Source organism: Myotis davidii, unplaced genomic scaffold, assembly GCF_000327345.1.
Source record: "Myotis davidii unplaced genomic scaffold, ASM32734v1 scaffold668, whole genome shotgun sequence".
Lineage (NCBI taxonomy): Eukaryota > Metazoa > Chordata > Mammalia > Chiroptera > Vespertilionidae > Myotis > Myotis davidii.
In genome coordinates, this window is record NW_006299394.1 from 599339 (window position 1) to 626764 (window position 27426).

General features: G+C 56.7%; 1 protein-coding gene across 1 annotated transcript in view; it reads left to right on the top strand.

The window, feature by feature from the left end:
* Positions 1 to 25210, top strand: part of LMX1A (LIM homeobox transcription factor 1, alpha) — a 117293-nt gene extending 92083 nt beyond the window's left edge. Inside the window, exons 6-10 of the mRNA XM_015571295.1 lie at positions 14506 to 14678; positions 17207 to 17284; positions 18597 to 18663; positions 21380 to 21550; positions 23211 to 25210. Coding sequence (XP_015426781.1) covers positions 14506 to 14678; positions 17207 to 17284; positions 18597 to 18663; positions 21380 to 21550; positions 23211 to 23371 — 650 coding nt within the window. The 3' untranslated portion in view covers positions 23372 to 25210. The remainder of the gene's footprint in view (positions 1 to 14505; positions 14679 to 17206; positions 17285 to 18596; positions 18664 to 21379; positions 21551 to 23210) is intronic.
* Positions 25211 to 27426: the final 2216 nt, after the last annotated feature.

Genomic DNA, 27426 nt, shown 5'->3' on the forward strand with positions numbered 1-27426 from the left:
TTTTTTTGGTTGATTTTTCTTTGTTAAAGGGAATTTAAATATATAAAATAAATATCAAAAATATAAATCTTTGTTTCACTATGGTTGCAAAACTCAAAAAATTTCTATATGTGACACGGTACAGAAACACATAAAAGAGTTAAGTTAGGGCTTTTCACAATGCTGACACGCCGAGCTCAAAAGGTTCGCCATCACTGGCCTAGAGGGTTACTGGGCCTGAGGGGTAGCTGGGCTGGCTGTTGGTAAAACTTCCTAGGTGGGCCTGAGGGAGGCAGGGGGCATCCCCAGGTGGGCCTGAGGGGGGCAGGGGGCCCTTGTCAGCTGTCTCTCACAACCGCAGAGCTTTGGTGCTGAATCAGGAAGACTCTGGAATTAAAATACAGGGTTGCTCTTTTCTTAGAGTGAGCAGGGTGGTGAGATTTAGCCAATGAAAATCCAGTTAAATTTGAATTAATATGTGTGTGTGTGTCTCATGCAATATAAATTAAACTGTGTGTTTTGTATGTAACCTGGCAGCTCTAGATGTGAGAATCCCGTGGGGGTGGGGATGGGTGCCGGAGTCTGCAGGGTGTGCGGATGGATAATGATGGACGGATGGATGGATGGATGGATGATAGACGGGGGGAAGTGTGATTTTGTCCCAGGACACCTGGGTTCCCCTTTTTCTTTTGTGCCCTGCCTTGGCTCCAACCAAGCACATGGAGGCTCTCCCTCTGGCCTTCGAGCAGCGGTCCTTAACCTGTGGGTCAAGACCCCTTTGGGGGTCCAACGACCCTTTCACAGGGGTCGCCTAAGACCATCCTGCATATCAGATATTTACATGACGATTCATCACAGTAGCAACATGACAGTTATGAAGTAGCAACGAAAATAATTTGATGGTTGGGTCACAACATGAGGAACTGTATTTAAAGGGCCAGAAGGTTGAGAACCACTGCCTTAGAGGAAGGTGGGGAGTGTGAGTGACTTCCTCCCCCGTTACCTTGGCAACTCCCTCCTGCCTTTGCCTCACAATCACACCTCAGCTAGGCGGTCTCTGTCCCATTTCTTTTCCTTCTCAGCTCATTTTCCCGCTCAGGGCCCAGCCAGTGGGACACCCTGTGACACTGAGTCTGAGGGAGCCTCTGGGCCAGGCCAGGTGTGCCCCGAGGGGGGTGCCAAGGGTGTAAGTTGGTCAGTGGGTGTGTGAGGTGGAGGGGGTGCGAGGCGGTGGGTGTGAGGTGCTCCAGGCAGCGGTGCAGGGTGTGCAAGGCAGTGGGTGCCAAGGGCGTGCACTGTGGGTGCAGTTCTTTCGAGTCATAGGTGCCAAGAGTGCGGGAAGCCGTGCGTGCGGGGCGAGCGAGGCACAGTGGTGGGTGCTAGAGTGGAGGGTGCAGCCAGCCCCGCCCCCGCTCCTCTGGGGCCTCGGACATGGAGGAGGACGTGGAGGAGAGCAGCCCAGAAACACACGGCGGCAGTTTTATGAGAAAATGCAGATAAAGAGCCGGGCGCTGCGGCCAGATGTTCCCCGTAATCTCCAAAGCCGTCCCTTCAATTAGAGCCTCCCCTGAGCCGCCGGCCTGAGTAAACACGCCTGAAAGCGGGACTTGGTTTCCAATTAAAAGTGCGCTCGCTCCCTCCTGCTCCTAATTCCCGGGCGGGGCGGGCGGCGGGGTCGTCCTGTCCCCCTCCTGGGCCAGGCCGGTCCTGCTCCCCAGTGACGTCAGGCGGCGGGATTAGGGCCCACCTCGCGGCCCGAGCGGCTGCAGAGTTAATTAAAGTAACGCCACGCAAATCCGCCTGCTGGCCCGGAGCCGCGGCCGGCTCCGAGGGGCTTTCTGAAGCAGGTGCTGGGGATTTGTGTGTGTGCGCGTGTGAGTGTGTGCGCGCATGTGTGAGTGTGTGTGTGCATGTGTGAGTGTGTGTGCGTGCGCATGTGTGTGAGTGTGTGGTGTGTGTGTGTGGTGTGTGTGTATGTGTATGAGTGTGTGTGCATGTGTTTGAGTGTGTGTGTGGTGTGTGTGAGTGTGTGTGCGTGAGTGTGTGTGTGCGTGTGTGAGTGTGTGTGCGCATGTGTGAGTGTGTGTGCATGCATGTGCATGTGTGTGAGTGCGTGTGTGTGGACTGAGATTACTTTTCTCCATCCCCAGGCTTCTACCCCTGTGCATGCTCAGGAAGGGACAGTCACACAGGCCACTGGACCGTGCTCTTCTGGGCCCAGCCCTGTGTCAGGCGGGGCGATTCCCGCCTTGTGGTGGCACTGAGCTCTGTGTGAAACTGCTCATCCTCTTGATGCCCAGCGGTGAGGACGCTCAGGGCATCAATGAGGGCAGGCGGAAGAGAGGTGTTTAAGTCGCAGGGAAGCGACCTTGTTCCTCGGAGCTGAGCCCGCGGCAGGCCGTTCAGGCCACGTCGCAGCCTGGCACCAGGCACTCAGCTTCTGTGGAATTTCTCTCCTCAGAACTGATGGCGGGTTGTCTGGTCTCAGATGGGGGGTGATGGGCAGATTAACTTTCTGGCCCCTCTCCACACCAGGAAAGAATCAAAGAAGAGAAGCTGTTCTCTGAAAAATCCCAGAAACATCAACCAGCAGAAAAGCCGCACAAGATCATTCAGATGCAAATGGCTCTCCTGCCTTGGGAAGATCTGCCCCAGTAATTACTTCAGGCTTCAGCCGGCCTGCGGGTGTGTGTGTGTGTGTGTGTGTGTGTGTGTGTTCAGAGCCAGTCTGCGGAGTCTGCGCTGTGTGCTTGTCCTTCTTCTCGAGCGATGCTCACGAAATTAAATTGAGGCCAGTTCCGCAAACAATTCAAGGGCCATCTCTCTGCCAGACGCCGGCTCAGATATAAGGATCGGAAATAACTTGTGTTATAAGCACTCGGGATCCTCAGTGGATAAGAAACCCCGCAACAAAGCACTTGTAGTAAAATGCGGAATGCACGCTTGTTACGTCGAGTGCAGAGAGCTGAGGTCATGGGGCTGGGGCCACAGTCCCCTGGGGGCAGAGGGGGCAGGGGGCTGTTTGGGAAATGCTTCACAATGGACGTGACGTTGTCACTGAGTCTGGACAGAGAGTCATTTTGGATGGTGAAAGGTATAGAGTATGTCGTTAGAAGGAAGGGTGTTAGAAGGAAGCCCTGAAGTGTTACCCACTGATCCCCAACTTTTTTTTAAGTCTAGAATAATCCTGTGATATTGTGGGCAGCTGCAAAGTCGGGCTGTGGCGGGCATGGGGGAGGGTGGGATGTGGGCTCCTCCGGGCGTGGAGATCCTGGGGTTGGTGACAGCGAGGTTGATGCCTGAATGTGCAGGGTTTTGTGTGTCTTACTTGGGTATATTCCGGTGGCCATGGGGAGTCTGATCAGAAGTTTGTACATGCAGCTGCGATGTCACTCAGTCTGTCCTTCCACAGAGAAGTAGGGACCTGGGTGGGAGGGGCCTTGCCAGCCGGGCAGCTAGGAGGAATGCTGTGTCTCCAGGGTGAGAGGTGAAGGCTTGAACCTAGAGAGAGGTTTCACAAGATGCATTCCCCACGTACTCATTCAAGGCTTCGAGATCCATGCCAGGCGCCATGCCAGGGGCTGGGGATACAAAGTGAACAGAACAGCCCCTGCAGCTGCCAGGGGAGCATGAGGCCTGGAATCGAATGGTACTGGCTATGAGAGAAAAGCTAAAGTTGAGGATGGCTTTGAGGTCTCTAAATTGGGAGAACGGCGAGGTCCCGGGCAGGTAGGAAGTTCGGGAAAGGATCTCAATAATGAATTCAGGGCCGTGTGAGTTCAAAGGTGTTTGTGGACCACGTGCATGTGACGTCTATGGGCAGGTGGACACTGTCAAGGTTCAAGGGCGAGGCCAGGTGTGGATTTGAGACTCACAGAAAAGCTAGCCGTGTGAAACTAGATATCTGTCACAGTATCTCCCGTGGGCAATTTCCTGAGCTCGCACAGCTATGGGATAGAAACCAAAACAATAACACCAACAAGTGCCGAGTAGGGTGCTGGTTTCCAGGGCAGGCCCGGCGGCAGCCCCCCTGGAAACAGGCCACAGCTGTGATTCTCAGGCTGCTCAGACTCACTGCCTGGGACACTGGGGCAGGGGGAGGTCAACATCCGTGAGACTGTCACCTGTACCGTGGGAGACAGACTGGATAGGAGCTGCCCACGGAGCCGTCAGATGATGGTCTGAGGGCAGCCCCGGGATGGCTTCGGTCAGCCTGATCCCACCAGTAAAAGTACGGACACAGACACTGACCAAGCCCTGAAGTGTTACCCACTGATCCCCACCTTTTTAAAAATATTTTATCTAAAATAATCCTTTGATATTGTGGGGCTTCTATTCTACCCTGTCTCATCCATCTCCGGTTCTGACTAATGCGATCTTCTGTCTATACACATATGTTGTCATGTCCTTGAACACACTATGAATGGGTGACTATGAGCAGACCTAAGACTCAGATAAGGCTTGGGAAACAGCTTCTAAATTGCCTGTTAGTTCTCAGTCTGTGGTATAAATCTCTCTCTCTCTCTCTCTCTCTCTCTCTCTCTCTCTCTCTCTCACACACACACACACACACACACGTTCTATAAGTCCCCATTGGCACCGCCACCTCCAGTGTTCTACCTTCAGACAGCACTTGGGCCTGAACTCTGTGGCCAGCCTGCGATTGCTCGCCCCGGGGAACATCAGAGATAAAAAGACGCTGGTCTGTGGTCCAGAGGGACTCAACACACTCGAATCCGTCGGTGAGAGAGACATCCTGTCTGGGACATGGTGGCGATGGTTTCATGCACTCTGAGTGTTTACATGATTTTAGAGAACAGAGGAATAGATGAGGACAGGCCTTGTCAGTGACTCAGTTAATAATTTTTTAAAAGAAAGACTGTGGGGTTTTGGCTACTGGGTTTTACTCAGTTCTTCTGTCTGATAGCTGGTGACCTGGGTGACCTCGGAGCTCCCTCTCCTGACTTGTAAAATGGGCTGCTGCGAGCCTGGTCTAGGCTGGCAGAGGCAACATGCTCATCACGGACCCGGCGCAGAGTAAATGCTCAACGAAGAGAGAGTGTGACGCGTATGCACTCGGCCGCTGGTCCCCATCGGCATCCCGCTGCGCCCCGGCAAGGAGAGTGAGGACGCCTTCCTGCCTCCGGTGCCCTTGGCGGTGGCGGGAAGCTGTGTGTTCGGCTGCTTGACAGACACACAAGGCGCTGCAGCTGGCGTGGCTTCTCCAGCAGCTGGGCTGTGACGGGAGGGAATTTGGGTTCTTGAAGGAGGGACAGAGGACACCACAGTCTCCGTGAGGTGGAGTGTGCAGAGGAAAGGTGGCCTTGGTGCCAGCCCTTGCCCAAGGCTCCGCAGATTGACGGGCCTGGGCAGCCAGCTGACTCTGAATTGCATTTATTTTCTTGGCCAGCGATGACCTTGAGAAGCTCGATATGTTTGCAGATGTCTGATCCCTCTCCCCTCCCCTCCCCCCCAGCAAAGCAGACCTCCTCCCATGGACGAAGCAGACTTCCCACCCCCCACTGCTCCTTCCTCCTGGTGACTCGTGGCTCTGGAGACAGCGCTGTGCTGCAGGCCTGCCCTCCGTGGTGGGTGAGGGCGATCCGTGGAGACCTGGCTTTCGTCAACAGGCTGGTTGAACCATGGGCTGCTATTTTCCAATCCTTCTCTGAGGTCTGAGAAAAGGAATGGAAACGCCTCTTTCTCCGATGAACCCAGGGTCTCTGAGCCCAGACTCAGTAACTCCCAGTGCGAAGGGCTCAGGGCAGGGCTGAACCTCTTCCCCAAATGTCACGGCCTCTCCACACCCTCTTCTGAGGCTGTTTGCTGCTCCCCAGCATGGGCACCTGGGCACCCCTCCCCTCCACTTCTTACACCGTGGACCATGGGGGCAGGTCCGGCAGAGCCTGTCCCCAGCCAGGTGACTGTCTTTGACCCTGGATGTGCTGAAGAGCAGCGGGCGGCAGAAGGACGACTTCCCTTCGTCTGAGAGATCCCCCCGCCCACCCTTGAGGGTGCTTTGCCAGGTGCCTGGGGGACACTTGACCTTGATGTACGTGGGTCGTCTGTGCAGGTGAATTTCCAGGAACAGCAGGCTCGTGATCATGAAGGTCCCTGGGAGTTGGGAGAAACTCGTATCAGAGTATCTTGAAGGCTAGAATCCTCAAGTTAGTTACAAGCTTTAGAACAGAATTCTCAGAACAGGTAAAAGGAAAAGTGCCTATTATATCCACTGAAGAGGGAGAGATTATCCAGCTATAATAGCACACCTGTAATTTGCATCAACCATGGATTCATGGAACCTGACCAACCAGCGCTCTCGATTAAGCAGCATGTGGCACTTGAAGTCCTCCTTTCGTGTAAAGAAGGAACTAATCAGAAAATAAGCCGATGTCAATGATTTGTTTCAAGGAACAACCTTGAGAAGGTGTTTCCAGAGTTCAGGCCCACTCAGCCCAATTGCCTGTGCTCTGGGCCGCGTCCAAAAGGCAAGAACCAGGGCGTGCCAGAGGCAGCAATCAATCATTCTCTCTCATCATTGATGTGTCTTTCTCCCTCCTCCTTCCTCTCCAAAATCAATAAAAGTATATTATAAAAATAATAAAAAACAAGAACCTTAAAAAACAGACTATGTCCACAAACTCTAATCAGTGAACTGGTCACGTTTTCTCTCTCGGTGGCCCCTAGAGTAGCCACCTGCTGTGCAGTGAAAGGAAGCCCACGCTTGGTGAGATGTGGTGGGATTTCCAGGACCTCTCGTGGGATCACCTCAGCGTCCGCTCTTTTCGGCGTGGCAGCGAGCGGCGGACTTCTTTGTAACAGTTTGGCCTGTGTATGACACAGCAGCGCAGATATTGGGGACGAATTAAGAGGGGGCTCCGCTAGCAAAAATGGTCAGCTGTCCAGTTTCTGTCCAGTATCTGGAATGAATTCCCTTGAAAGTCCTTTCTGGCCCCAGGTTTTGTCTGCTGCTTTTGGGATCTGGCCATGGTGCTGACCGCTCATAGGCCCTGTGTCCCCATGCCTGTGACTTCTGCCCCTGAAGCCGGATTCCTGGGGTAAAGAACCGTGGTGTCTCCTCACTGGCCACTGCTCTGGAGGAAGCCGTGTGGAGGCAGCTCCGCGGAGTAAGAAAGGAAGGCAGAGGGGGCTGGAGCTGACATGGGTGTCAGGATGGCTAGCAAACAGCGTGTCTGGAGATGCTCCCCTGGTGAATAAAGGGACATTGCCTCACCTGTGAAGTCCCTTGTCATCCTCAAGAACTGGATGAGCCAGTGGCCAACCAGGAGGGCAGAAACAGCTGTTGGCATTCAAAATAGAAAGAGGTCGATATCAAGAGTCGGTTACACGGCTGATGAGATTGTTGAGATGCAAACAGATTGGGATGGCGAGGCCTGCCACCAGTTTGCAACAGAGGAAGCTGATGTAACCGCTGGGGACTCTGGGGGAAGCTGAAATGTCAGTGGGCTTTGCAGATGTCACTTGGAGACATGGAAGAGAGGCAGCCGCACCACCCACGGCAGGGGAAGGTCGAGGAAAACCTTCGTTTCTAACTCTCCTCTGATGTCCTTGTAAATGCCTCCATTGGCTGAACCAGACAGATGCATCCTCTCCTGACATAGAGGAGACCAGGATGGAATCCAAGTGGAAGGAGCAGCACTAACCCATCAACCTGGGACACTGGTGAGGGAGAAAATTAGAGGCTTCTAAAATGTCAGGTACATCCTTAGCTGGTTTGGCTCAGTGGATAGAGTGTTGGCCTGCGGACTGAAATGTCCCAGGTTTGATTCTGGTCAAGGGCACATGCCCAGGTTGCGGGCCTGATTGCCAGTAGAGGACGTTCAGGAGGCAGACAATCAATGTTTGTCTATCATTGATGTTTCTATCTCTCTCTCTTTCTCCCTTCCTCTCCACCTCTCCAATATCAATATATATGTATATATATATATATACATACATATATGTGTGTGTGTGTGTATAATAAAATGGTGGATACATCATTTAAAAATCAATATTTATTCAGAAAAGTTGGGGGCCTCCTGTTGAATTGAGGAGGCAGCAGGTATCGTGGCCTGGATTAGACAGGGAGCAAAGTGTAGAAGAAAGCCCTGAGCTGGGGAGCCGGGGGGGTGGGCAGGTTCTACTCCAGTCGCTGCATGGACCAGCTATGGCCTCCGTTGCACCAGGAACAAATGCAAGGTCCCTGACCTGCCCGCGTGCCCTAGCGTGGCCTGGCACTGCCTCCTCCCCCGTCCTCTTCACAGGCTGTGACCCAGCTCTGGAGCTGAGCACACCCAGCGCGTTCTGCTCCTCTGTGGGGACATCTGCCCTGAGCGCGTCACCGGGCTTGGTCCTTCTCACCACTGTCCATTGTCACCACTCAGTGGGGACCACCCCACCTGAAATCGTGTCCTGAACCACAGATGTCTGCATCGCGGTCACTGTGGGTTCAGTCTCTGCTTGTCACTCTTCACTGTTTAAATTCTAAAATGATCTAGTTGGTTCTATTTTGATAAGTTTCCCCCAAAGAAAGGAGAGTTCTACAGCGTAAGGCCAAGGTTCTCAAAGTGTGGGTCCTGAGCCAGCCGCACCAGCCTCCCTGGGCAGTTGTCGGAGGGGTGATGTCCCAAATCCCATCCCACACCTGCCCTGTCGGAGCCCTGGGAGCCGTGGGCCATCCTCCGGGCCCAGCCCAGGTGGTTCCTCCAGGCACAGCTCCGAGCCACCTGCTGGGCCGCCTCCCCAAAGCTGCCGTGATGGGATGTTATCAGTTCAGTGCGGCATCTTTTTAACATTCACACTTAGAGCTTGTGATGCGTGATGTTGTTCCTGCCCAAGTGGTTAGAGAATAAGACAACATAAAATTGTCTTCTAGTCTGAATGTCCTGAGTAACTGAAGTGTGCTCTGCGTATGTGGGAAGGGAGCAGGTACATGTGCTCTGGGTATGTGGGAAGGGAGACAGGTATGGACAGGAGCTGACGGGGCAACAGGGAAGGTAGGCTTGGACCTTTGTGTTGATGCAGAATTACAGACCCAAAGGGGCTGGCCTCACTTCCCATCTCCTTTGGCTCCCGGCTCTATTTGATTGTATTCTTAGCATTCAGCCTGGTCAGAGACTAAGTTAGGTTTTCATTTTATTGGTCATCTGTCTTCTCCCCTTAGAGCAGTGGTTCTCAACCTTCCTAATGCTTCGACCCTTTAATACAGTTCCTCATGTTGTGGTGACCCCCAATTTTATTGTTACAAATTGAACATAATTAAAGCATAGTGATCAATCACAAATACAATATGTAATTACATATGTGTTTTCTGGTGGTCTTAGGCGACCCCTGTGAAAGGGTCGTTCCACCCCCAAAGGGGTCGAGACCCACAGTTTGAGAACCGCTGCCTTAGAGGCAGGACTTTGCTGGTCTTGTCTCCTCCTCCTTGTACTGTAGGTTTCATAGTCACTGGGGATCTCTAGTAAGTTCATCAGGCATTATAAAAATATTTAAAATACCTTACATTTTTATAGCGTTTTACAACTTTTTCTCAAAGTGCTTTTACCTTCTCCCACTATTTGTGTTAACAGGCCTATCAGGCTGGCCTGGCAGGTCCCTAGGCCCTGATCTTACAAATTGGAAAGGGAGAGCACAGAGAGGTCAGGTCATTTGCCTTAGGGCACACAGCTGGTGAGTGGTGGCGGGAAGAACAGAGGCTGGGTGTCTGCTCTTTTGAGCTGCCAGTGGTTTGTGGAACAGACTAGAATCTGACCGGCTGGGTGTTGGCCTCAGTTTGCCTGGATCAGAACGAGGCATCTCTGCCAAGGACACAGGCAGACAGACCCGCCGTGGTCATCGCTGGGCAGCATCTCTCTGGGGTTAAGTCCACAGTGACTTCGTCCAGAGAGGAGTCACTCTGCAGTGGGAACATTGAGATGTTCACCAGCTCCCCCCGGCTCCGCAGTCACCTCGAGGAGTGCTGTCTGGGTCTTTTCCAATTTGGGGAAATAATTAACTCCTTGGCTTCCAACCCTGCCTACAAACAATTTCATTTTCTCGAATAATTTTATCCTCCTGAACACACAATTAATGCAGCAAAATGGGACTCTTCCAAAGAGACATGGTGTTCGATCCGCTTAAGTGGGTCCTGGGAGCAGACTGCAGACGCTATGGATATAAACCGAACCCAGTGTCGTGTGTGGGTCACGCCCCAGGCCTGTGAACTACTGGCGGCTAGCCATGAGCTTTTACCGAGACTGAGCGCCACGCCCCAAATATCTGGCTTGGCTTGTTTTGAGTGCCCCAGGTTCCCGCTCAGAGGCTGGCCAAGTCAGGATGGTGCAAGATAGGGTTTTTATTTAGTGCATCTACCCACGCTCGATTTGAATACAGTGATGTGGGTGTGGAGGGATTTTCTGAAGTGATGCATGTGTCTGAATATGTGTGACTATGCATGTGTGAGTGCATGTGCATGCATGTGTGTGCATGAGCGTGAGCACATAGTGTGCATATGTGTGCATGTATGCACATATGTGCATGCATTTGAGTGTATGCATGTGTGTGCATGGACATGGGTGTGTATGCGTTTAAATGTGTGACTGTGTGCATGTGTGTGAGTGTGTGTGCATAAAGCCCATTTGCACGGGGAAAGGCCCGGGTCTGATACAGATCCACAGTAATTGCACCATCACTGTCCTGTTTCCTGTAAGCCTCCAGAGCACAAGGTTCCCCTTCCTGGGTGGCAGCCAAGCTGGGGAGAGGGGCGTCCAGGCCATGGCGGGCGGCCAGCACTCCCGAGTGGGGCCCAGCTCCCCTGGGGCCTGTGGGTGGCTGAGCTGGCATGCCCTGGTTCTGACCCAGCACCCTCCCCCAGCCTGGCACAGAATCCCCATCCGAAGTGGTCGTGGCCGAACAAAGGTGTCTTTCTTGGGACACTGCCGCGGGCCTGGCTCAGGAGTGCAGCGTGGCCTCTGTGTGCTCTGTGGCTGGTGCACCGGGGGTGAGACCTCCCCCGAGGGGGGCTGGCAGTGGAGGGGTGTGCTCAGGAGGGAGGGGACAAGGGGGGGACCTGGACTTAAAGTAGGCTCTGTGCCTTCGGGACTGAAAAAGTGGCTCTTCCAGGAGGCGCTCAGGTGCACAGTCGGGCCCCTGAACGCCTGCCCGTGAGCCTTTCTGTCCTCACCCTGTAATAACTGACCGGCCCCAGCTGGGCAGCTCCTGATCACCGGATCTCCACGGGCTGGTCAGGTGGGCGGGGGAGGGGAGACAGAGCTCCCAGCTGTGTGCCCGGGGGCCAGAGGTCACCCCCTGCCCTGGCCTCAGTGTACTCGTCTGTGAAGAAAGGCTAACACCCATTTCCTGCCACATCCTGCCGGAATGAGACACGCATTGTAACGGCTGCCGTGTCTGAGTCAGGCGAGCCTGGGAGTTTCCGTGTTGCCCGCGGCGAACAAGTGCTTCCCTGCCCTTGAAGGTGCGCTCTTGACATACAGTGCCCCCCTCCTCTACCTGTGACTTGGGTTGTCAGTCATTTTTTATTTGAGTGACACCTGCACCATGTCACCTTCCCCAACGCCCTCATTATTCAGGTGCAGGCTCTTTCTCCTCTAGTAGCCGGGACTCTGAGAGCAGGGGCAGGTGTGGCACCATCTCTCTGTCCCAACAAGTCCTTGTGCCGTGACTGACACGCGAGCCCCAATACTGGCTTACGGAGTAAATGACAAAATGAACAAGTCCCGGTGCAGTCTCAGGGCCTGCTCTGGGTGTCCGTGGAGACCTCCATGAAGAATTGTGGGTAAGGCAGTTTCCACACAGTAGCTGCTGGGACTCTGCCCTTCTCCGACCCTCGATGGTCGCCTGTGGGATTTTAACTGTTGCCGCATCCCGAGCAGAGCACAGCTGTGCCTGGGAGATGGGGTCCGGCCTCATAGCTTCCCCTGCCTCTGTCTTGGCAAATTCCTCCCCCCCTCCCCCCGCCCCCAAGCCCGGCCTTCCTCCACGCCCCAGGCTGGAGGACAGTTAGGGCTCACCTGAGGCCCGCTCCGCCTCTCCCTGCCGCAGCAGAAGGGGCTCTTCCCCCCCACCCGCCCCGCCTTGCCTCCCGGGCCGAGCTCAGATCTCTCTGCCCCGTTTATGGGCTCTGGGATCTTTCCAGCCGCCCCAGATGCATCCTCCAGGCCCCACAGGTAGCCCAGCCTGCCTGGGCCATAAACGCGGGCCTTTCATCTGTGACTATTTATGTCATAAACGGTGGGAGGCCGGGTAGGGGAAGCAACAGCCTGAGCCGTTCCAGACTTTTTCTTTACAAGAAAAGGGGAGAGAAGGCCCTGAGATGCATGTTTCAAAGTCTGTGCCAAGCAAATCCATTTCCCTCGGCCGCTGTCTGCACGCCCCACGGGGGTCTGGGTGGTGCGTGTGTCCAAGTGACCTCCAGGGGGCCGACGTTTGTCGTGGGAGAGGCTATAGTGCTTTCATCTCCACGGGGGCGTCCTCTTTCCCAGGGGTGGAGACAGGGGTTCCCTCTGCTGGCACAATTGGAGGTGGGGAACCCCTGGCACCGAGAGGGGTCCCCCCTCCCTCGCTCCCGTCCCTGCTGTTGGAAGGCGTTTCTTCTTGTGGGCAGATCGATGTATGTGTTGTAGGCACGGCCCGCTTTCCTGGAGAAGCCGGGTCAGAGTCAGGCTGAGAGCGAGGCCAGAGCCTCGGCGACAGCCAGGCCGCCTGGAACTCCCCGGATAGTCGGGGCACTGCTATGGACAGCACAGCGGACAGGAGCCAGGCGGTGGGAGCCGGGGCCTGCCGTCCCCTGGCTGCTGGGTCCTGCCACCTGCCTGCACATTGGGAGGTGCCAGAGGCCCTCCAGCCCTCCCCTGGGAGGACCTCTCGTTGGGATTAGCCAGGACACCTGCCACTCTGTGGCGATTGGTGGATGGAGGCCTTTCTGTTACCTGTGTCACCGGCTGTGGGAGAGAACACAGCAGCTCCAGCACTGACTCCTCCGTGTCGGTGACCTGTGCTTGCTGCCCAGCGCCGAGCCTGGAAGGGTGGGCCAGGAGGTCAGGAGGGCCTAGAGCAGGACACCTGGTGGCACACAGTGGCCCACAGCGGTGCCAACTCGTGTCTGCAGCTGCCATCGCGAGATGACAGCAAAGTTGGCAGCTACAACGGAGACCGTAGACCTTCAAGAGTAAAACAGCTGCTCTGCAATGGACACAGACACTGGGGCGGTGGGGCTTGCCCAGGGTAGGAATGTCTGGGGGCGGGGCGGTCAATTGGGGAAATAGGAGACACATGTAAAACTTTAGACAATAAAAAACACAACACAGTTGCTCTGCTGTTTACAGAGAAGGCTGCACACCCTAGTCTAGAGTGTGACATGATTCCTGGAGGGCAAGGGGCGATTGGGCAGAGAGAGGAGGCCTCAGAGGGAGAAATGTACCCACAACAACAGCACCAGCAGGGGACCAACCCTCCCCGACACCCTCCTCCTGCCCCTGCCCAGCCTCCGCTTCCCATCTTCCCAGCCTAGAACCAGTGTTCTCACCTCCTCTTCTCCGGGAGGTAAAGAGATGTGAGAGCCGCCACCTGTGGTCCCTAGAGAAAAGGGAGCGTCTCTCCCACACGGGTCCCCAGACCCTAGAAGCAGCCCCCCCGCAGGGAGCGTGAGGTCTGGGGGCTGGGGAGGGGCCGGGGAAAGCTGGGTCTCAGTGGGACGCTGCCTCCCTGATGAGGAGACAACGACAGCGCCCACAAGCTGTGTCTTTATTTTATAGCAGATGTCACAAGGCAAAGTAGGGGCGTGATCACGTTGTTTACAGCATTCTCGTGAGTTTCAACCTCACTTAACTACATGCACCCGAACTCTAGCACAAGGCACGTGGGGGGCCACGTGTTCGGACCATAGGTTCAAGCTTACAACCACAGCTGTTGGCTATGATTGTGCTGGGAGGGCCCTGCCCTCCAGCTGGGACTTGCACGTGGCAATGAGAGGACCCTGTCCTTTCATTAGTCTGAGGCTTGAACCCGGCCAAAACACTGTAGCCGCGCCCCATAGAAGGAATTCACAGAAATGTGAGTAAATGCAGTTGTCTGTCCATCCTCAGTCATCTGTGCGTGAGGGTGGTCACTGCAGGGCCTGTGGGTCCTCTCTCAGGGCTCGATTGGGAAGTGACCGCAGCAGTGACACGTGCTGACTGGGCATTTACGTTATGCTGAGCAGCATTCTGTGTGCCTTACCTGTCCGCTCACGGAATCCTCTCAACACCCCAGAGAAGTAGGTTCTCTTACACCAGGTTTTGCAGTCAGGAAACCCAGTCGTAGAGCGCTAAGCCACTCCCCCCGCCCCCCCAGGTGCCGGCGAGGACACGCTGGGAGGAAGGTCTCGCTGAGGGTGCCTCTTGGCCCTGCCTGGGCCTCCCCATCGGAGGACCAGCGTGGCACTCCCGTGCAAGGCCTCCCAGAGACGAGGGCAGAGCGCCTCTTAGGGAACCGCGCGGCTCCAGGCAGTGGCTGCAAGGGACACACCTGGGTTTCTGCTTCTTTCAGGCAAAAGTGACGATGAAGACAGTCTCTGCAAGGCCGCCCATGGGGCAGGGAAAGGGGCTGCCGAGGACGGCAAGGACCACAAGCGCCCCAAACGTCCCCGAACCATCCTGACCACCCAGCAGAGGAGGGCGTTCAAGGCCTCCTTTGAAGTGTCATCCAAGCCGTGCAGGAAGGTACAGGAGGGAAGAGGGCGGAGGGCCCAGCCCACTTTTGCGTGTTCACCCCACTCCTCTGGCGTGGTCATGGAGACCCGGGGTTGGGGCGGTGGGACGCTGCTCGGTCTATGCAGTGGCCTTGAGCCTGGTGGGGGACTCCGGGGTCTGAGGCTGTGGCCAGGCCTCTAGCAGAACCGCCCGAGCTTCTGTGTGAGCGTGCCCACTCCGCTGGCTGTGTGCTCACATCTGTCACTCCCGGAGATCAATGGGAATAATACAGGTGTCGCTTGGGGTGACCACGGTGCCCGGACCGAGAGCCACACTGCAGAGCCTGGTGGTCTGCTCTGTGTTTTGCTCCCATTTGTTCCTCTTGGGGAGGGGACCGGGGGTTCATCTGTGTGTCATATTCTTGGCTTTGGCTGTTGAATGCATTCCGCCATCCGGACGGGCCATCGTGTGTCCGCTCACCTGTCGATGGGTGTTTGGGTTGTTTCCAACTTGGGCCTGTTATGGATCAGGCTGCCGTGAATTTTCATGAAAAACAAAAAACAAAAGACAACAGAGGTTGAATGAGAGAGACGTTTATTTCTCTCATGCGTCACGTGTGGAGGTGACAGTCCTAGGCTGCCGGGGCCGCCCTGCTGTCCATCGCGTGGCTGGGGCTGTTTAGTTCTCACCATTGCTGGCAGCCACTGTGATGGAGAAAGAGGAGCGGAGGGCAAGCAGCTGCCTTTTTAAGGGCAAACCCAGGATGCTTCGCATCACTTCCATTCATATGTTTTGGCCAACATCTGGCCTGTGACTGCCTCCTGCAGGGAGCTGGGAAGTGAGCCTGCCTGGGTGACCACGTGCTGCGCTGAAGCTTGGGGGCTCGATTGCTAATAGGAGGCGGGAGGGCGGGTGTTGGGGACATTAGTCTCTGCCACAAAGAACTGACCTGTTTATTCAGTACCTGCCATTCATTGCTGCTTGTCATGTGCTGGTGACTGTCGTTTATGTGACACAAACAAGAAAGCCCTTTAATTGAAATCCATGGAGGAAATACATGAACATTTTAGCATTGTTTTTCCTGCTTCCTTATCGGTGTCAGTCATGGTTCGCTGCCATAACAGACACCAGCTCAGTAGTTTGCAGGGCACAGAGGTTCCTGGGCTGGGCTGGGCGTGGCTGCAGCCCCGTGGGGGGCTCAGATCTCACCGTCTCCAGCCTCTCCTCCAGGGTCGGGCTGACGGAGAGCGGCACCTGACGCTGTTCTCGCGAAGATGGCAGAAGGCCAGAGGCTGTCCCCGCAAGCCCATGGACGCCCTCCTGCATTTCACTCCCACTCACACGCACCCACCTTCCACGCCACGGCCAGCCCTTGGCCAGGCCCCACTGAGCTGGGCGTGCGGGGGAAGCAGGGGAGGAGCAACAACAGAGCCCACCCCCTTTTGCCCCCCCGGCCTTGGAAAGATTCACCACAGGCTGCTCAGGCTGCTCGCTGGGCTCCGGGAGGTTCTGGGGGAAGGGAAATGGCCTGCAGTCGGCTCACCCAGGACGAATGACCACCCTCGCGGGTGCTTGTGTCCGTGCACCGAACGCCCACCCGCTCATGCCTGTGCCCAGCGGGTCCCGGCAGCCTCCAGCCCAGCGGCAGACACGTGCCCATATTGCTGCACCCGGAGAGAGGGCGGCGTGGCCAGGGCAGGGGGGCGGCTGGGAAAGGCCACCTCTGGCAGGGAACCAGGCAGGGCTTTGCAGAACAGAGGGCTCTCGGGCTGGGCCTCTGAAGGACACAGAGGGTCCCTGGGCACAGCTGTCTTCAGAAGGCTGTGCTTCACACGGTCTGCTCACCCCGCTTGTAGCTATGGAGCCGATGAGGGGAGTCCTCCCCAAGGCACCCTGGCCGCCCTCCTGATGTGCTCACTCAGGGAGCTCCTCCCGAACCCAGCCAGCAGGGCCGTGCCGCTCCGGCCCCTTGCCGTGCGTCTGCACGGAGGGCAGGTACTTAAGCACAGCTCTACATGGTGGGGGTCCCCATCGCCCCCCTCTGTGCGGCCCCAGAGCATCTGCTCTGCGGAATCCCGAAGGCCCGACTCATTCTTTCTGGGCCGGGCTCAGGTGGGGTAACCTAATATGAGTGTTGGTGAAACACCTGGTCACCCAGAGCTATGGGGACAGGACCGAAAACGTAGGTCAGTGAATTAGGACAGGAAGGGGGCGAGCGAGAACCACCTGTGTTTTGCTTGGCGGCCTTCACCCCGAGTTCTCCTTGAGTGGCTCAGTCAGTGCGCACGCATGGTGGTCGGCATGAAGGTCCGAGAGCCACCTGAAAGCCTGATTTCCAGAGTCAGAGACGCCCCCCAAACCTCCTGTTTACCTCTAAATGGACAGTTATTCCTCCCTGTTTGCGTGGGGCGACCCTCTGTTCTCGTGCTTCGATCTGGCTGCACGTCAGGCATGGCCGGCGCCGGTACCAGACCCATCAGGCCTCCCGTGCTCTGCAGAGAGTGCTCGCCTTGCCCCAGACCCCGTGTTCCGTGTTTCTAACGCTCTGTTTCTTCAAGGTGAGGGAGACGCTGGCTGCAGAGACAGGGCTGAGTGTCCGTGTGGTCCAGGTGTGGTTCCAGAACCAGCGAGCCAAGGTAGCCCGCGCCTCAGCCTGCCTGTTGGGGGCAGGTCCTGGGACAGGAGAGGGGACCTTGACAGCGTTCCGACCAGCTCATTCACGGAGCGTTCCCTTGACTTCGAGATCCTGCTCTCCACAGTCACCTCAGGCCCAGCCGCGTGTGGCCGCAGAGCGATGGGCATTTGTCCTGGTGAAATGGCCTTTGTGTCCTAGTGGTCATGACTGTGGGCCTGGCCAGCCGTGAGCGTAAATAAGTGTCTTCCTGTGCCTTTTGGTAAAAGCAGGTTCTTTAAGTCACATTAGTTTAACCCAGACCCAGAGTTCTTTTCAAATGTCAGAAACCTACAGGGCACACATATGACTGGTCTACTTCAATGTGATGGCCCGTGGACACCTTCCCACCTCTCCCAGGGCAACAGCTCCCCTGCTCTTCCCCCCTACCCCCCGCCAGTGCAGGCCACACCTTCATAGTGCTGTCTGCATTCTCCTGGGCAGGGATTTATTGTAAATATTTTTATTGATTTTAGAGAGAGAGGAGGAAGGGAGAAGGAAAGAGATAGAAACAGCATCAACCCCAGAGAAGTCCTTTACTTTAGACCTGAATTTACGTGTAACGTGACCCATTGCTTGAGAGCCCTGAGCTTCAGCGGGCGATGAATTAACAGCTCGCTCTCTGATGCAACTGTTTAAGATGTGCCTCCCTGAATGTATTGGTGTGCCTTCCGTGGTCCTTCGCTTGGGAGGGTTTCAGGCTCAGGGGTGTGAAGGCCTGTGGAGTCACGTGGCACAGAGCACATTCGGAGCTCCGAGAAATCTGCGCACACACTCCAAGTGTATATTAGTATCTCACGGAACCCTTGCATTTCACGGAACACAGTTTGAGAAACATTGGGTCACAGTGTTCCTTCAGGAAGTGTGTGCCCACGTGGGCTTTGGAGGTGAGCTCCTTACCTGGAGGCCTGCCCTTCCCAGTGGGTCTGCAGACACGAGGGCCAGCAGGTAGGGGAGAGCGTGCGGACAGCCCCTTGCCAGGCTGCAGGCCCCCTCCTGGCATGCAGACCTCACATAAAACTGTCGCAACATCAGCAGCAAGCTTTCTTTGTGGGAGGAACTTGCTGCTCTTGCTGAGACACCATTGCTGCCCAGCGCTGCCATTCATTCCACAGCGGGGGCGGAGCAAAGACACCTAACTCCCAGCACTGCTCCTCAAACATGGCTCCCGTGCGCGTCACCACTGGGGGCATGTCCCTGCCCTTGCATGCGGCCCGTCCACGCGGCCTGAGCCCCTGCAGGTCCCCTGCCGTCTAACCCGGTTCTCTCCGCGTCAGATGAAGAAGCTGGCCCGGCGGCAGCAGCAGCAGCAGGACCAGCAGAACACACAGCGGCTGAGCTCGGGTAAGGGCCCTCGCGCCGTCCTTGCCGGGCCGGGCTTCCCTGCCACAGCCTCCAGCTGCCCAGCTCCCGGGACGACCCCTGTGGGCCCCCAGAAGCCCTGGCCTCGCCCGTGTGGGGTGGGGCCTTGCAGTGGGAACTGAGCCCCAGGAGCTGTGACAGGCCGGGCACCACTGCTGCCTGGACCGCCTGCGGGAGGTGGTGCTAGGCTTGTCCAAGCCCCTGCCCTGGCCCTGCCCAGTGTGGGTACCGTGAGGACGCCTGCAGCTCCTCGTCCTGCCCAGTCCTCCGTCCTCCAGGCAGATCAGCCCCGTGGAAGTGCGGCTGTGACTCCACCTTTGCCACAATAACGTGAAGTGGGGGATATGATGACAGTAAAGGAATAATTGCCTGCTTTGCGGAGCAAGTTCCTAGTTCACAGCCCGGCTCCCACCTGCTGGCCTGACGCTTACAGCAGCCACCCCGAGGCCAGTGGAGATGGCACTAAAGGGTCCCCAGGGCTGACCCAGGCCCCACAGGAGGAAGGGGCCCAGTGGGGACTGAGACCCCTCTCTCTGATTCAAAGTTCCTGCATGAACCTCACTTTTTTTAACTGTATTTTTAAATTAATTTCAGAGAGGAAGGGAGAGGGAGAGGGAGATAGAAACATCAATGATGAGAGAGAATCATTGATTGGCTGCCTTCTGCACTCTCCCCACTGGGGATTGAGCCCACAACCCAGGCATGTGGCCAGACCGGGAATCAAACTGTGACCTCCTGGTTCATAGCCACTGAGCCACACCGGCTGGGCTGAACCTCATTTTTAAAAAAAATATATTTTATTGATTTTATTTACTGAGAGGAAGGGAGAGGGATAGAGAGTCAGAAACATCGATGAGAGAGAAAAATTGATCAGCTGCCTCCTGCACACCTCCTACTGGGGATGTGCCCACAACCAAGGTACATGCCTTTGACCGGAATTGAACCTGGGACCCTTCAGTCCACAGGCTGACGCTCTATCCACTGAGCCAAACCAGTCAGGGCTAAACCTGAACCTCATTTTTAAGTAGGGGTAGGTGAGGACTGGGGAGGGAGTGGAGGACGGGTGTGGGAGTCTGCAAGGAAGCTCAAAGAACTAGATCAAGGATGACTATTTTAGAACAATGTCACTGTTGAAGGGATATGGTCCAACTCAGCCATCCATTTGTCAGATCCCCCAAATGGTCTGCTTGCCCCTAAGACGAGTTCTCACACCGTCCGTCACCTGCACGCGGGTCACCTGCATTTGGTACAGCACTGCCTCTGGCTCCTCAGATCTGGGGCGGGGCCTGGAACCTGCATGTCTAAGAAGCTCCTGCTGCTGCTGGGCTGCGGGCCACACTCGGAAGGCGTGGGGCGTGGCTCTGGTTCTCAGGCCCCAAGCATCGCTCCTTGTCCCTGGGCGGCCCTGGCCTGGGCCCGGGACTTCGCTCGGCAGCCCAGAGTCCCTAGCTTTTCATCGCGGGTCTCAGGGAGGATCAGGACACCGGGCAGGTGCTGGGGAAGGTGGAGGACACCCGACGCCTGTGCAGCTCCACCCTGTGCTGCTGGCGCTGGGACCAGCCCCGCCTCCTCGCGCTCAGGCTGTGCGGGCCTGCGTGTGTGTGTGTGTGTGTGTGTGTGTGTGTGTGTGTGTGTGTGTGTTTGTGCGCGCGTGTGTGCAGGGTGTGGGGGTGGGGAGTAGGGATGAAGCCCGAGGGCCCTAGTGCTCAGGACCCTGGGGAGTTCAGAGGGTCACGGACATGAGGGCTTACGGGGCCCGGCAGGTGGACTCCACATAGACCACCAGGCCAAGGGGAGAAGAACCGAAGCTCCTGGTGCTGACCTGGGAGACGTCTAGGCAGCGCTCAGGGCCCTAAGGAGGTCTCTGCGAGCTCACAGGGCCATGTCCAGGGACCCACAGTGGGCTGTGCAGGTGGAGGGGCTGAGTCGCCCTGTCTCACAGGATTCTGTGCGCAGACGGCAGCTTGCAGTCCCAAAGCGCATACATATGGTCTCATGAGACCTTCATGTCAGCCCGGGGAGGTCATAGGCAGTGTCACGACCCCGCCTGACTTAGGGGCTCCTGTGAGTGATGCTGGCAGGGTCTTTAGAGGTGCCCCCTCCAGGGCCGTGCACCTGAGTGGACCCCCAGTTTCTTGGTTTCAATGGCATAGTTCAGGGACACTCTCCAAGGGGACCCCTGAAGCCCTTGTAAGGCACAGGCTGGGACCCACCAGTCAGCTCATGTCTGTCCGCTCTGTGAATGGGAAACCCTGACCCAGGAGTTAGAAATGACTTAGCCGTGGTCGCACAGCTTATGTGGTTATACCCTCCTGGTGGCCACGGCCTGCAGTCCGCTTGGTCAATGAGTAGGGCTGACCTGGGCGTGACCCCGAGGCTCGGTCTTAGAGGATGTGGCGATCTCTGCTCCCTGCTTTCTGGAATCACCAGCTCTGGGAAGCCAGCTGCCGCGTTGTGAGGCCACTTAAGCTGCTGTGTGGTCCACATGGTTGGGCAACGGGGGTTCCCAGGGCCAGCCCAGCCTCCCTGTGCTGCCCGCCTGCCCCTCACTCTCTTCTCTGCATGGAGCCACAGCAAAGGCCAGTGCTGGGCGGGGCACCGGAATGGGGCTGTGATGTGCGGAAGATGCTCTGTGTCCTTCTGAACAGCGGGGGATGTGGGCTGCATGTGAGGGTGACCTGCCTTCTTTGTCCCACAGCTCAGACGAACGGTGGCGGGAGCACTGGGCTGGAAGGCATCATGAGCCCCTACACGGCCCTGCCCACCCCGCAGCAGCTGCTGGCCATGGAGCAGGGCGTGTACAGCGCGGACCCCTTCCGGCAGGGCCTCACCCCGCCCCAGATGCCTGGAGACCACATGCACCCCTATGGTAAGAGCCTCAGCCCCGCCCCTCAGTAAGTGAGGAAGCTGAACCTACCTGTGGTCGCAGGTGCATGTGGTCCCTGCCTCCAGGATGACCCTCCTCAATGCTCACCTTTGGTTTAATGATACTTTTCAAGGAAGTGCTCAAGTTCAACTGCCCCCAGCCCCACCCTCCAAGGGGGCCCCTGCTGGCCCACAGGCTGCCACCCCACAGGGACCATCACAACTTGCTTGCGTGGGTTTCTTTCCTGCCCAAACACATCTGCCCCATTCCAAGCTGCTCCCGGAAGCTGCAAAGCTCCACGAGGCCCAGGAAAATTGCTGGGTCACCCACCAAGGGTCACAGAACGGCCAGCACTCAGTTCACCAGCGTGTCTCCACGCATCCCCCTTCAGAGCCGCTTGGTCGTCAGTTTTAAGTAGGAGGTTGTGCTTCCCGCCTGTGTGGTTGAATTTCCCATCCTTCCTCCCTGAGAGGGGCTGTGCGTCTGTCAGTCCTGTCAGCATGGTCTAGGCAGGAGGCCCGAGGTGAGCAAACTTTCACAGGAAGGAAATGGATAAAAGCAGAGAAAACGCTGTTCTAATTGGACCACGTTAGGTTCTCCTGGAATTCCTGAAGCAGAAGCGGACCTGAGAAGTGAAAAGGACCCCCACTCCCACGCCCACCCACTAGCACTGCGGTGTTTAAATGCTGGTGTGTGGAGAGCTGAGCCAGCGGCTGGGTGAGCTCTGGCTGGACGCCGGAGCTGGACCTCAGGGCCAGATACTGGGCAGCACGTTCACATGGGGTCAGCGGCCTGGGCAGCAGCCACCTGTCGGTGTAATCTGCACCCCGAGCCCCAAGAGCTAAAAAGAAAGTTAGATTGGCAAGCCTTCGAGGCAGCATCCGAGACATGCCTGAGTGCACGCGTGTGGTCACACAAGTCCTTGTTTGCCTTTATTTTAAAAGACCCCCCTATTCTTCACGTAGGCTGTGTCTTCCCTCGATGTGTCTGACAAACCCCAGCGCAGACCGGTCCCTCTGCGGACCTCGCTGACCCGCCACGATCGTGGCGTTGGCTCCCTTAGGGGACACGTGCAGCCTCTGTACCCGTCGTCACTCCACGGCTGTGGGAAACAGGGCACATCGCTTTTCTGCATATTCTTAAATTTTCAGCCCCAGGGGTCTTATTACCTACAGGTCCCCATGAGGAACCCTTTAGTAAAATGAATAATTAAAGCCGCGTGACAAGCCCAATAAACCTGTTTTCACCTGTCCGGTTAACTTGAAGGGGAGGTGAAGGGCACGCACCTCTGGTTGTTGTCACGTGGTCCCCAGCTGGTCCGTCGGGGGGTCACCTTCCTCTTGCCTGCATACAGATGCAGGAGGCGGAGGTGCCGGCGTCCCTGAGTGCGCTATCACGGAGGGGAGGTGATCGACCGTCTGCCATCTGTTTTGCCTGCGCTCGGCTTGGTGTTTTGGCGTGTTTTCAGTTGCTGCACTTGAGACACAAGCCCTGGGAGACTAGAGGCCTGTGGACGGGGACTCTGTTCCCGCCTCCATTTCTGTGTAGCGTCCCCCCCGCCCCCGGCACCCCACCCCAGAATGCTGGATGCTGGTGCGTTTCTCAGCACCCAGGGGAGTCCCTGCTTTCAGACCCTCACGCCTGTGTTTCATCTTCATTTCAGGTGCCGAGCCCCTTTTCCACGACCTGGATAGTGACGACACCTCCCTCAGTAACCTGGGTGACTGTTTCCTAGCAACCTCGGAAGCCGGGCCCCTGCAGTCCAGAGTGGGGAACCCCATTGACCACCTGTACTCCATGCAGAATTCTTACTTCACCTCTTGAGCCTCCCCAGAGCTTCGTGGCTGGGCTCCGCATGGAACACCACACGTGGGAGGGCCGCTGGCTGCAGGACCGGAGGCCAGGACGAGGCGGCGGGGGAGGGTGTTTTGTCGGAGATGCTGCCGAGTGATGCTCTGGGGTGGCTGGCATTTCCAAAGACTGGATGCATAACAGATCGCATAGTTTAATGTTTCTAATAAGAGTCTTAGCATTAGGTTTGCAGGCGTGTTTGTCGCTGAGGACAGGGATGTTTGACGTAGACATTGTCATGCAGGCTAGATACGTAGAGACCCCAACAGCTTCCCACCTCCCGGGGAAGCTCCTGTGAAGAGGTGCATATGTCTGTTCATCCGTTCAACAGACAGACAGACAGACAGGCAGGCAGGCGGATGTGTGTGTGAGTGTGACCTTCCATACGTCATCTTCAAAGCTATGCCCGTGATGGCAGACACCCACTGGGCAGCACAGGTGACGTTATTTCCAGTGTGAGCTCTATTTAAGGAAACGCTTGATGCACTTAAGTTATAAAATGAGATGAATTACTTTTATAGACTTTATTTCTAGTTGGAAGAGACCTGTGGCAGGGCAGAGAGGGCTGCTCTCCGCGGCCCCACAGCTCCGGGCTCTGTCGCCAGAGCGCCACTGGGTGTGGGCAGCGGCTCCGCATGGCCCGCAGGTCCTCTCCTGGGTTTGGCTCTCTTTGGGGCCTGGTCACTGGCCGGGGACAGAACAGTTCCTGGTTATGTTCCTAGAAAGCGTGAAACCCAGTCCTCGGCTTTCTTTAAAACTGTGACGTGGTTGTTGGCGGCGCTAGGCAGCCAGTTCTGCTCTTGACCGGCATCATTTGCAGGTGGGGGTGCGGCTGATAGTCCGTACCTACCTTATGGGGGACCCAAGGCCTGATCACCCCCAGGATACATGAGCAGGGCTGAGACGAATATCTGAGGTTTGTTTAAAACACAACCAGACCGGTCCCATGGCGAAGGCGGCTCCTGGGGCTGCAGAGTCAGGGGCTCCTGTGCCCTGAGGGCCATGCTGCTCAGAGGCCCTTCTGGGAAGCCTGGGCTCAGACACCAGGCAGGACAGCGGGGGCACCAGAGTCCCGGGGAGGAGGCTGTGGCTACGGGGCACAGGAGGGCGTCGTGGCGTTCCAGACCAGGGGGCACACTGCAGCTAAGAAGGGTTTCTACAGTTTTAAAGGTTGTTAGAAACTAATAGTAAAAGAGAAGACTGCCACGGAGTGTGTGTGGCCCGGAAAGGCTGAAATACTGTCTGTACTTTTCACGTGATGTGTGCTGGCCCGTCCTGGGCTCTGTTTCTGGGGCTCACGAGGTCCAGGTGGAAGCCAGGGCCCCTCCTCAGGTTCACTTTCCTGACCTGGCCCCGAGGACCCAGCTGCCATCGCACACGGGGTTAGCTGCCCACCCATCCTCCAGGGGCTGCTAAGATGGGCTGCTTCTGTGCCCCGAGAAACTGGAGCGAGGCGCCGGGGAAGACGGGGTCAGCTGGGACTCTGCGAGGTTTGGGACAGGCCCGGCCGCCTCCCGGGGCCGCCGCCGCTCATCACAGCCTTGGACCCAGCGGCTTGCCCCATCACTAGGTGCCAGGCCAGAGGGAGCACGCCCTTGCGGTAGCGTAGTGGTCATGTGATATTTGTGCTCCAGTGAATAATTGATGCAATAGCCTCAGCCAGCCTGGCGAGCGGACAGCAGGAGGCGCGGGGCCCGCAGGCCTCGGTGGGAAGGTCCCCTGGTCATGGTAGCAGGTCCCGTGTGAGTGAACCGAATAGAGACCCTGTTCCACTCCTTACCTTGCAAACCCAGATGAAATTAAAAACCTCTTACAAACAAGCTGCTGTTTATTTGGGGCCTGGGTGGTGGGTGGGGATCAGGGGGCTGGTGTTTGGTCAACAGGGATGTGGGGCTGAACGGATGGTGAGCTTCCCAGGAAGGGAAGGGGTGACCCCAAAAATCAAGGAGAAAGGGGGCCCCACTCCTGCTGAGGTGAGAAGCCTGCAGGTCGGGGAAACTCAGCCAGGTCTCCGCGTTCTCATTTGTCTGATTTCCGAGGGCAGGTGCGGGGTGTCAAGCAAACACCTGCCCAGGTGCAGCTGGGAGGGGCACAGAGAAGGCACGCACCTTTCCCGCCCCCGGTGACACTAAAGGACGCGCAGGAACTCCCCTGTAGGCCAAGCGTCAGCTGCTGGCGTAGGTACCATGTGCTCCGGGCGCCAGGAGAGAGGCCACAGGGAAGAGGGGCCAGGCTTCCCCGGGAAGGAGGGCCTGAGCAGCCTTCAGAGAGGGTGGGCCTTAGGTACTCGGAGAGGGAGGCCATTCTAAGCAGAAGGACCAGTGTGGGCAAAGTCCCGAGGACGGGAGGCCGACCCCGCACGGGCCAGTGCGCGGGACCCGCTGGTGGGAGGGGAGCGCTGCCCAGTGGTGCAGTGGGGCTGATGGTGAAGGTGCTGGTGTCAGGAGAGCCCCACTGATTGGCTGATGAGACAGGTATGGCCAGGGCTGCTCATCGTTCCCTTTATTCTAGTCTCTTCTCAAACGATACCATCCAGGTTTGTGGCCGAGGTTACTCGGAATAAAGCCTCTGTCCCTCAAAGGCCAGCTCAGCTAAGCCGCTCCTCTGACCACGCCCTGCCCAGTGGGGCGTCAGGAGCGTCATGGCAGCGCCTACGGTGCACGACCTCCTGGCTGGAGCGCAGGTGCAATAGCTGGAGGTGGAGCAACGGTCTCAGACCAGGAGTGAACTTGTGAATGGAGGGCACATGCCGCGGGACAAGGCAGGGGGAGCCCGGATTCCTGAAGATTCCTGGGAGCCGCGCTGCATTCCAGGCCTGACTACGCAGGTCCTAACTCTTTTTCGAGAGAAATAAACTTCTCTTTTAAAGCTGCTGCTGTTGCGTGTTTCTCTGACTCAGTCAGATTGGATCCTGACACACGAAGCGGGTTAGGGAGAAATCTAAGCCCCACAGACCATGAAGGTAAAGAGTGAAGGTCCAGACAGCACGCTCGTGGGTGGGGGCCGAGGGGGGCAGGACAGGCAGAGGGTGGGAGGGTCCCCGTGACTCTAGAACAGGTAGATGGTCTGAGGCCACAGGTGCTCGAGCTGGGCCTCACCCCTCAGAGAAGGGGGCCGTCGGCGGCTGCACTGGTCGCCGCGGTCAGACACGTGGCCCCGTTTCTCTGGCTGTTTTCGGAGCCTCGCCAGGAGCCGCCAGGCCCCACCCTCCGCTTCCTCCAGCCAGGCCAGGACTCCCTTTTGAATCTGGGGAGAAGCTTTTCTCCCCTTTGCTTCTGATGGCATTTGGCCGAGACCCTGAACCCTCACGCTTCAGCCTCCAGTTCTCCATGACAAATAAAATAAAGCAAGTGTAGTGGCGGGCTTTTCCGGCCACTGCATCCTGGAAACAGCCGACCTTTCCCCAGAGGATAAGTCTCCCGGTGAGGAGAGGGGGCTGCGGGGATGGTGAGGATGGGCCGGGGCCTTGACAAAGGTGGGTGCGGTTTCCCAGCGGCCAAGTGAAGGGGGAGGTGGCGTCCTGGGGAGGTGATGTTTACGCTGGGCCTTGGAAGGTGGGAGCACAGTCCAGAAAGAAGGAATATTAGAGGAGGAGCAGGGGATGATGGCATCATGGCCAGAACGTCAGAGCCTAGGGTGCAGGGTGTGGAGTGGCAACACAGGCTGTGAAGTCAGATGGGGGCGGGGGGAGCTGGGGAGGGTCTCACAGGCCTCCAAACCTGTGCTTATTCACTGGGGGCAGCAATGGTTCAATTCCACAAACCTGTCTGGGTCATCACCTAGAGCAGCGGTTCTCAACCTGTGGGTCGTGACCCCTTTGGGGGTTGAATGACCCTTTCCGAGGGGTCGCCTAAGACCATCAGAAAACACATATATGATTACATATTGTTTTTGTGATTAATCACTATGCTTTAATTATGTTCAGTTTGTAACAATGAAAATACATCCTGCATATCAGATATTTACATGACGATTCATAACAGTAGCAACATTACAGTTATGAAGTAGCAACGAAAATAATTTTATGG